The sequence below is a fragment of the Apostichopus japonicus genome, chromosome 3 (assembly GCF_037975245.1).
Source record: "Apostichopus japonicus isolate 1M-3 chromosome 3, ASM3797524v1, whole genome shotgun sequence".
NCBI classification, from domain to species: domain Eukaryota; kingdom Metazoa; phylum Echinodermata; class Holothuroidea; order Aspidochirotida; family Stichopodidae; genus Apostichopus; species Apostichopus japonicus.
This window is the reverse complement of record NC_092563.1, coordinates 18549562-18560125: the sequence shown is the minus strand read 5'-3', so window position 1 is coordinate 18560125 and position 10564 is coordinate 18549562. Positions and strand designations below refer to the sequence as shown.

Here is a 10564-nt window from a genome sequence, read left to right as displayed (position 1 = left end):
CCCCTCCCCCCTTCGCACTCCGCGCCCTTCCCACTTCACATCCCACAATCACTTATTTCCCAGTGCATGTAAGTACCACGTACCGTGTCGCTAAGTTGATGCGGCTAATTAATAGATTTAACATTACCTAATCTACAAACACGGATTGTGAACAATTTGTTTTGTGGGGAAGTAAGCAAACTTTAAGGTTGTACTAAATAGAATGAGAAATTATCATAACACGTTGACCAGCCCTTCAAAATTCACTGGTCACCTATACTTTCTTTTCTTTCTATTATCAATCTATTTATTTTAATTTTTTGTCCTATTGTTATTAATACAAACATCCTGTATCTAAGCTAAAATATATATTGCGTAAATTTAATATATAGTCAAAGGGATCAATTATCTTATCCGTGCATCGTTGATTATGCAAAACGTCTACGAATATTGATGATCCTGGTGTTAGCCTGTGATAGTACAAGCCTGGTACGTATAGATTATGTTGCTAATCAAAGGTCGTACTGGCGTTGTTTACCAATCTAGTAACAAATTGAGAAAGCTGGGATCAGTTTAGAAGCTATAAGGAGCAAGACAAGACGTGTGAAACCAAACACTCCAGCTGTTCGCAGTGTTCTCTGTTTTATATTTATAACAACTCTACCACTTTTTCAAGGATTGGAAGGTAACTATTGTACTTTTTGTTATATTTTTGTTTGTTATTTTGATTGCTATTTCGTTTCCTGTTATCGTCGTTCATTACAGGGACCCCGATATTTGTTTGAGATGTTTGTGTGTTTGTGGCGGGGGTGGGGGGGGGGGTCAGGTCATGCCCTAAGAAATATTCAGGGGAGGGTGGACATGAATGAGGCCCAAATACATTTTCTTATTTTCAAAATGTTGATATCAATAGCAGAATGTACGAACTGTAGATAAGTGAAATTAGTATCTTGAAAGACGAATAAACCCAAAATATATCGGTTAAGAGGTTGTAATTAGTTTAAATTAATTCGGATAAATAATTTCAAATACTATAGATTATTGTTTATTTTGTTGTTGTAATCAATTAATCAATTACTTAACGCCGCACACAGCAGCGGATTCTGGATTTCGCAAAGGAGGGTTGGGGTGGGGTGGGGTTGTCCGGGAGGGAATTAATTATCGGTTAAGATTACTACCGCAAATAGCGATGCATATTGGCACTTCGGTGCAAAGTATAGGAATGCCCAAGCACGAAACATGCTATTTAGGGGGGGGGGGAGGCGGAAGGTGTAAGTGGGACCACACTAAACATGATTTTCGACAAATAGCCTAATCCTTATTGCCCACAAATATGCTGTTGGAAATAAAAACAGAAAAATGACCACAATTGGTCACAGTGTCTGCCACTTTGATCACGTTTAGCATTATCATCTTTTAAAGGTAAATACAGAATGAACTTTGTATTCTAAAGATAATTCTAGACATGCTAATTTCTCTTGAATGGCGTGCATCTGTATAACGTTTAGACCGTTACGTGATAAATTGCAAGAGTTTCGAAGTTCAAAATCACCTTTACCACCAATCTGTTGTCGATATCTTTTCCACACGCGAACTGTCCTAATTAGATGGTTATTGTTTTACTAGATAAGTAATTATAGTTGTTACTTATTAACGATCAGTTTTTTCCACAAACATCTATAGCTTCGAAGTATCGCAGAGTTTTTGTTTTTTCTCATATACTGATGTATGCGATTATCTACGAGCTCTCCAAATGATTTGAACAGCAAGAAACCTTTTTTCGAAGACATAAGACAGAAGGAGAGAGAGAGAGATTTCAAAAAAAAAAAAAAAAATTATCTACAAAGCTAGGCTGTACACTGTACATACAACATAGAGTAATTGTGTGGGTGTATCGATTTTGTGCAGTGGCGTAGGAAGGTACTTTTGAGTGGGGGGGGGGCTGAAAACTGACGGCCGGCCTGGGGGAGGGGCCTTAGGGGAGGGGTGTCCCCCCTCCCCTTTGGATTTTTTTGCATTTCCAGGTGGCCTCAGATGCAATTTGGTGCAATATAGCACACTTCCACACCCACTCCATTCTGTAAACTTAATTTTGTATTTTCACCTGGCCTTAGATGCAATTTGGTGCTCCAAATGAGATTTTTTTTCTCATTAGGAAATGAAAAAGGGGTTTTCTGACTTGCGAAGCGGGGGGGCGGAATGATACTTCCACCCCTCCACATTTTTCACGGGGGGGGCTGGCGCCCCCAGCCCCCCGGTTCCTACGCCCTTGATTTGGTGTTCTATTAAATAAGCATTACACTAAACTGGTCGGGGGCTGGGCGCGTGAGGATTTCGTTAAATCACAACACGTTGTATAGACATAATAAACACACAGACATGAGAGTTTCCTGTCTTGTTATACTATATATTTCAAGATAAATTACTAATGGAAATAAGGAACTTTTATCAGATTTCTTACACCTTTTTTATTATATCATTCTTTGAGCAATGTATCATTACTTTATATACAAAATTACAATCTGATCGTAAAACTATTCATTCACGATCAATCTAATGCACGTGATATACTGCCCCTATGCACATATCACCTCATTTGGGATGTTTACCTTAAACTGCTATAAATAACTACAAATTGTTTATTTAGTCAAAAGTACACATGTGCACACTATGTATGCATGACACGTTAACTACTGAATCTAATCAGAGGGTTCACTCACTGTACGATATCTCCAGTTTCGAGTTGATTTCTACCATTATCACATAATACAGAAATTATTTGCATAAGAATTATCATTATCATACATTAATAATACACCATTTATAATGAGTTTACTGATCTTTAACATAGTATCAAGTGATTTCGCCTCTTACATTACTTCCAAACTACAGAGACAGAGGAGGAGGGATGGAGGGAGAGATGGAGCGAGAGTGATTGGTAGAGGAACCAGAATTAGCATAAGCTTTTCTAGTCTGGTCCCTTCCGAAAAGATAATAAATAAATTTAAAAATAGTAATAAATTTAATATAATAATAATAATAATACTAATAATATTTTTTTTTTTAAAAGATGAATACTACATAACCCTATAAAGAGAATCATCTAAGAAAATGTTGCCTTTAGTGTAATAATAAGCATATATCAATTCTTTATATGAATCAATCAAGTTACTTGAGGTAATGTGTAGTCAACGATATGTATCAAGATTTGTCTGGTAAAAGAAAATTTGCAATTAGCAGGTATAAGGATGAACTCAGGTCAGCAGAGAGAGCAAAGTATAAGTTTGAGCTAGGACGGGGTTATAACCAGGCTGCGTGGGGGTGGGGGGGGGGTCACTGGGTGAAGTCAATTGTTCTCACAACTGCGATATACATTCCTTATAGTTAGTGGCGATCCCTGTTTAGTCTTTGGAGAGGTGCGGCCCATTCAGAGGCCACTCGTAGTACTAACAGGCCTTACATAGCACGTGTTGACACGCTACTCACCCCAATGGTATTCAACGCATGCAACCCATAAATCGCCTAACATGTTTTTTTTTGGAGAAAATCAGCTCTTGATGTATAAAAACAGATAAGCAACATGCAAAAAGACTTCAGCATCGATACTTGTTAATGTAAAGTAAATATAAAGCCTCCTGCATGTAAATATAATTGATGTATTGCTTTTGAAGGAAAATATTTTATCAATACTGTTCACAAGCCGTGGCTTCGTAAAGGCCACCCCGTCAAAGCATATTGTGTTAAACCTTGAAAAAATAATTACTGCCTAGTTTCGTTTTAATTTTAATTTAATTTAATTCCTAATAGGTGCAGAGATCCACAAATATGGACTTGGTACTACATCAATTTGACGAGCACCTCCTGACTCCTTACGTCTACCCGGAGACGTGGCTGGAGGATGACATCATCCGCCAGGCACTCAGTCTTTTTGTGATTACCCTCATTGGGGCCGACCTCATGTACCTCCTTCTTGCATCTTTCAGTTACGTCTTCATCTTCGATAAAAGATTAACAAAACATCCCAGATTCTTAGAGGTATGTGATCAGTGAAATTATTCTTTTTTTTTTCTTTTTTTTTAAGTGGTTGAGTATAAGAAGAACAAGAATACTTAAACATAGTTCATCAAAGATGATATCACTATCATTACCTTATGTTAATTAGAGGCTAATTAGAGGCCACTAATGAAGGCCTTTCTCATACAGCTAATTGTGTCTATTCTTTGCTTTTGTTTTTTACCTTCCCAGAGCGCTTTGTTAACTTTATTTACTGCATTCAAGTATATCTACCACTCGCAGAGTGTATGTGGAATCTTCATTTCTTCTTGAATTTTCTGGAGAAAACAATCCAGAGACAAGAAAACAAAAATGTTGCCTTATTACTGGCGTTTAATTTGGAAACAATGTCGGCTCCTACCATGATATGCATTGATATCTCCAAAGCTAATCCTTAAGTTCTTGATCAATTCCAACTGGGGCTGATGGGGGGGGGGGAGAGGCGGGTAGGGGGTATACCGCGAGAGTACGAGAAATCCTCGGAATCATCACATATAGGTTCAATGTAACGGTCTATGCATGGTTCTTTAAGTGCCGTAGTTGCTTTTAAAATCAGAAACACCACGAATCAAAACAGAAACAAACGTCTTTACAAATATTTAACAGTAAATACATGCCTGACGAGGGAGGGGATGGTCGGGAGGGAAACAATCTCAAGACTCGGTGTGAATTATGTGGTCCAGGGAAATATGGAATATATAATAATTTAGTTTTATAGCAACACACTAATACACAGAACCTACTTTTTTCTAACAATTTTCTCGGGGGCAGACAAATAATGTTGCTACCTTCTCCTACATGTGCATGTCTCAATTTCCATAATTCCTGTTCTTTCGCTTTTTTAACCCACAGAACCAGATTTGGATAGAAATAAAAGCTACTCTAAGAGCGGCGCCCTATACTACAATGCTTACGGTAGTGATGTTTCTGATCCATATTCGCGGCTACGGTAGATTATATGATCGGATCGAGGAAGCTCCGTTTGGTAATTTTATTAAATTTTATTTCTTGTTTACTGTTTGCTTTTCATTTTGTACATTTTTTGGGTCTTCCTTTTCTTGTTTCTGTGTGTCTGCATGTGTGTGTGCCCGTGTATGTATGTGTGTGATGATGCTTTCGATTGTCGGAACCTAGTTACATGTTTTTTATATGTTATATGTTTATATGTTTTTGTGTTTTTTTCACGAAACGATGTTCATATTATTGATTGGAACCATAACGGATACGGGGGGGGGGGGGGGAGGTGGAGGTGAGATTCACATTTTGGCCAAGACTCTGTCTGGAGCCCCCGGCACCGTCCAGCCACTATCCTGATCCCCCCCCCCCCCCCCACCTCATACTAATGACAAAAAATAACAATTTGCTGTGTTACAGAACATGTAATTACTGATTGCATTCTGTTCCTCATATGTCGTCTTTTAGACACTTCTTATATTGAGTAACCATCTGATATAAAAAAAAAACAGCTTTCAAAATGTCATCAAAAGTTCATCAGATATATTGTTATGGGATTTCAGCGTTTACAGCGTAAAACAATTTATCGTATGCACCTCAAGATGTTTTATGAAAAATCACTGCTCCCTCATTTTGTCATCCATTAAGTTTAAAAGGCTGGCCGATTGACTGTAGAGTTACAACTAAGAAATATAGCTATACAATGTCTGGCTTCCAATGCACTTACATTACCCAAGAAGTAAAATGTTCAATGTTTTCATAATTCTATTCTAACTTGGTTTCTAAGAATTTCCTTTTGGATATGTTTGTAACAGTGTGTACACATGCTGATGATCTACCGTATTAATAATATTAATAACAAAAAATTATTATTAATAATAAATAATAAATAAATAAATAGACTAAGTGACCTTGTGCGTTTTCACGATAGGCGTAGTTGACTTTGTGTTGTTAATATTGACAGTAGTCGGCTGCAATTGATACGTTATCTCTTTTTGTTGATTAAAAATCGTTCTATATATAAATATCGTCGAATTAAAATAAGTGAGGACGCCCTTCCACAAATCTGCCTGTCAGGCAAATTAGCCTTCCTGGTTTTGACAGATCTTCGAAATAATGAGGGCGCACTCATATTTATTGTAACAGGCAAAAGTAACAGCAGAATGTCAGGGTCTTGAACAAGACTATTCCGGGGGTGGATTGCAGGCTATCATTTTAGCGTGGTCGAATTTGCTGCGATGTTGTTGTTTTTCACCTCTGTAGGTTCATATGCGGCAATCAAATTATTTCTTGACATTATAAAGGGATCAAATAAAAAGCTGCATTTGCCAAGTTGTTCTCGATAGTGCCATTTCTGATTACGTCATTTAAAATTCACAAAGTCCACATCAGATCAAAATAAGAAATCCACGAGGTTACAAGCTATGGGATGCTCCTAATTATGCTACTATGCATTAAGTCTAATACAAAATGTTTTGTCAGTGTTTCCAAAACTTTCATGTGAAGTTTTTTGTTTTGTTATTTAGAAACCTTCACGAACCGGTTTAAGTCTTACAGTCGGCACAGTCAAACAATTTGATCCACTCGCAACTCCAGCCCTCGTGCAGCGAGATTATAAACATGCGATATAAAAGGAATAGGTACAACACGTGATCAGGTTAAAGCTTGTTGTCCGATCCACTGTGTAACTGTGTATTTAAGTAACAGATTCTGCTTCCATGTACCTTATCTTCACTTTAACGGTCAAGTATGGTACCGGCAGATTACGTATGAAGTCATGGAAATATACTTACAATTTAATTTAATATATTCATGGGTTCGCAAACACGTCTGATCTTCTTTGGCCGAGATGTATATATGAGGGCGTTTTTATGTCTCTTGTTTCCAACAGGATATTGGAGCGTTCCTCTGGAGGTTGTTACTTTCCTACTGTTTACCGATTCTTGTATCTACTGGATCCATCGAGGACTGCACCATCGATTGGTTTACTCCACCCTCCATAAGCCTCACCACGCCTATAAAATAACCACGCCCTTCGCAAGCCACGCCTTTCATCCCATAGACGGGTTCAGTCAGAGTCTCCCCTACCATCTATATCCCCTCCTCTTTCCGATGCATAAATATTTATACCTTACATTCTTCGTCATGGTCAACTTCTGGACAGTCAGTATTCACGACGGAGACTTTAGGGTGCCAGAATTCATGAAGCCGTTTGTGAACGGTTCCGCTCACCACACCGACCATCATCTTTACTATAATTATAATTATGGACAATTCTTTACACTATGGGATAGAATAGGCGGCTCCTTTAGGGATCCATCCTCGTATTCTGGTGAAGGTCCCATGGATCAAGTTCTGAATAGTGAAAAACTGGAGGATTTTATGAACAAGAAACAAGATTTCATAGAAGAAAAAATATCACTTACAGCCGGATATAAAAGACAGGATTCTAAAGTGGCAAGAAGAAGGTGAAAAGTTTTACCGGTAGAAATTAAACGAATACATCGTACAAGAAATAAGGGGTGTAGAGGGGGTTACATGTTCTCTAGTTTGGTGAAAGACCTCAAATGTGCCCCTTTTTGTAATAAACAGTGCTTTTTCCGTTTTTGGTTAAAAAAAGTTCATTGATTATTTAAACAATATCCGTTTGTAGAAAAATAAAATCTTGTAGTGATAAAAAACAAAGGTTGTGTGTCAAAGAGGGTCAATTTTGGTTTAGCATTTTTGTTTATTTGTTTGTTATGATTTGTGGTTTGCCCGCTCAAGTAAAAGCAACATGTCCCACTGCCTCTTTGAAGTTTCTGCCCTCCCTCCCTACATCCCTCCCCATCCTACCCCTTCCGATATCTCTGGCTGGAAATGACTTGTTCATTTTGTATACTACAAAGGAAAGATTTCGGAATCAAGAATACTACATTAATACGTGTACACTATGGAGCCTCGTGATCGCATATTTTGCATATACCATAACATTTTGATAACGAAGAAGTTACATCTGCATGGGAAACCTTGGGATTGGGGGTGAGGGGTGTTTCACAGGAGTTTATTTAGTATTTCCTGATCATTTCTATTCAATAAATGTTTATAATGCTGATAGCAGAATGTATGTATAGACCTGTGCCTCATCTCACACTTGGTTTGTTTACCATTAGACGTAAACTTCTTCCTTGCGGCCTTGCGGTCTTGCGCTATACTCAGGGTTGAGGGAAACAGTCAACTGCATGAATCAGAGAAGCCGGGCGGCAGAGCCGGGGGTGAAGGTTGGGGTGGGGGTACATGTCCATCCACTTGTGTAATGAGAAGTGCCCCTTCCATAATTAAACAGTGCGGCCCGTGGATTCATTTAAAACGTGAACATCTTGTGAAAAGTGCCCTTTTTCGTTAAAAATGCCCCTCTTTTTGTGAAACAAATCTTACTGCCCTTTGTAGTTCCTGCCCTCCCCCAGATTTAATCCTCGTCCGCTTTCAAATCAGATATTCCAAAGCCAGCTATTTTACAAAATAAGAAAAATAGAAAGTCAGGTTCATGTTCTGTTGACACAAAACAGTTTATTGCTGTTAATATCATGTTTTGTGGATATCTATAAATATGTTGTTTGTTTTATTAAATGTTACAAATATTGCAGAAAATAAGACTTACATGTCCTTAAAGAAAAAACCTTATATCAAAAACATGAATACTGCGTGGGTTATGTCTTACTTCAGTTTAATTGCTCAACTAGCGAAAAAGTGAACATATCTGACAAATTTTAATATTTAATAGGTTACTCTACAGTTATTGTTTTATTGTCGTCAATCTTCATTTTTGTCCATATGGTTAATCCACTGTAGCAAATTATTGTTACATCAAAGTTTTCAGATATAGATTGCATATCGAATTATGTATAACGGATTTAAGCAAAGGTGAAGGAATTTATTTTTTGTCTCTCATTCATTGTTTAGTTTTGTACGCCGTGTTTCTCGTGGATTTAAAGCTTTAACTATTTTCAATTATTACCCCAAGAATGTGTGTAGCCATAACTATGGAACGCTATTTGTTTCAAGATGTCATTAAAATTTCAGTATGTTGCAAGTTAACATCAACTTGACAACAGTAAAATACATATATATATAATGTTTCAATATGAGTTAATCAGAAAAAAAGTCAAGACGTCGCCACTCAAATTGACTATGTCGAGAATAAAATTCACAGTGTTATTCAATCTGAGAAACGCTTGAAATTTAATTTGAATCTACAGGCAGGTGCGTATCCAGGGGAGGGGCGTTGGGGGCGCGCGCCCCCCGGGTAAGAAAAAGAGGAGAGAAAAAAAGAGAAGAAAAAAGGGGAAAGGAGGGGGAAAAAAGAAAAGGAGGAGAGAAAGGAAGGGAAAAGAAGAAGAAAAAAGAGAGAAAAAGGAGAAAGGGAGGGAGTAGAAGATAGCCAAGACTTCGGGAAGAGAAAGAGGAACAGTCATAGTTAAAGCGCTGATCCCTATTATATACACAGGGTAGCCAGTGACAGATCAAGGATTACGGAGGGGGTGTGCGCCTCACCCTACCCCTTACACCAACAACTCCATTTTTGACGTGTTTTTTCCCTCTCACTAATGTATCTATATAAATACTATATACGGTCTATCATAACGCGTGTGTGTGTATGGACGTCTTAAACAATTGTACAATTGTGCTATATGGAACCAACTGTGGCTGGTCTTGAACTCGACGGGGTCGTCGGGAACATGACGCATTTCGGGAAGGGGGCGACCGCCTCCCCCCCCCCTCCCGAGCAAATTTTCTTTATGACATCGCTAGTAATTTCAAAATAGACAATGCTTAGGTGCAACTTACAAGGCCTGGGAAGTGTCATTTCCAGCGATCTGTGAGGCATTTTCGGCCAAAATTTTTCTTGTACGCTTCGCGCCAACTCATGGTGGCGCTTCGCTTAGATAGTTTGCATACAGGCTTCGCCCCTCCCTTGGCAATTACTCGCTACACGCCTGTTCGAATTTGTAGAGCAAAGAGCAGATATAACATCATATCAGTGAGCATTGAAATGCCTGTTCCACGATGAACAGCCTCAAAAACTGTCTATGTGTGTAGTCGAAGGCGTAGCCCAATTGGATTTGGGGCTGTAACGACTTGCCCGAAAAAAAAGCCAAAATTTTTCGCGCGCTTTCCGCGCGTTCAACATATCGATGCCAATATCATATGAGCAAGCATCGGTCATTACATTGCATGGCATCGTGTACTGCACGGTCCGTGAAAGTAGCACAGTATACCGCCGGGTGCTAATGTAAACAGCCAAATGTCTTATGTAGATGGAGAAAAAGCATACAGATCCATTTATGTCAAACTCTCTTTTACAGTAGTAATGTCGGCCAATCTTAGAACTTTATTTTAATTACCAAGGAGATCATTTTTAAGCTATTCATTGCTATTTATTTTTCTCTCAGTAGGTGCCCGAAAAAAATGGGAAAAAAATTGGTTGCGGGCGGGGGGTGGGGACTGCAGCCCCGCCTCCTACGGGACCTACGCCTATGTGTGTAGTGTTCGGTTTCGATATACCTGATATCGGAAATATCTCCTATTTTTCATTTCC

General features: G+C 38.5%; 1 protein-coding gene across 2 annotated transcripts; it reads left to right on the top strand.

Moving 5' to 3' along the window:
• Positions 1-510: 510 nt before the first annotated feature.
• Positions 511-9137, top strand: LOC139965306 (lathosterol oxidase-like). Of its 2 annotated transcripts, none has more exons than XM_071967521.1 (4): positions 511-664; positions 3787-4014; positions 4885-5017; positions 6878-9129. In XM_071967521.1, the coding sequence occupies exons 2-4, from the start codon at positions 3805-3807 to the stop codon at positions 7456-7458; spliced, it is 924 nt and encodes a 307-aa protein (XP_071823622.1). In that variant the 5' UTR covers positions 511-664; positions 3787-3804; the 3' UTR covers positions 7459-9129. The 2 variants fall into 2 exon arrangements, with proteins under 2 accessions (XP_071823622.1, XP_071823623.1); XM_071967522.1 differs by having other exon boundaries at positions 538-664; positions 3793-4014; positions 6878-9137.
• Positions 9138-10564: the final 1427 nt, after the last annotated feature.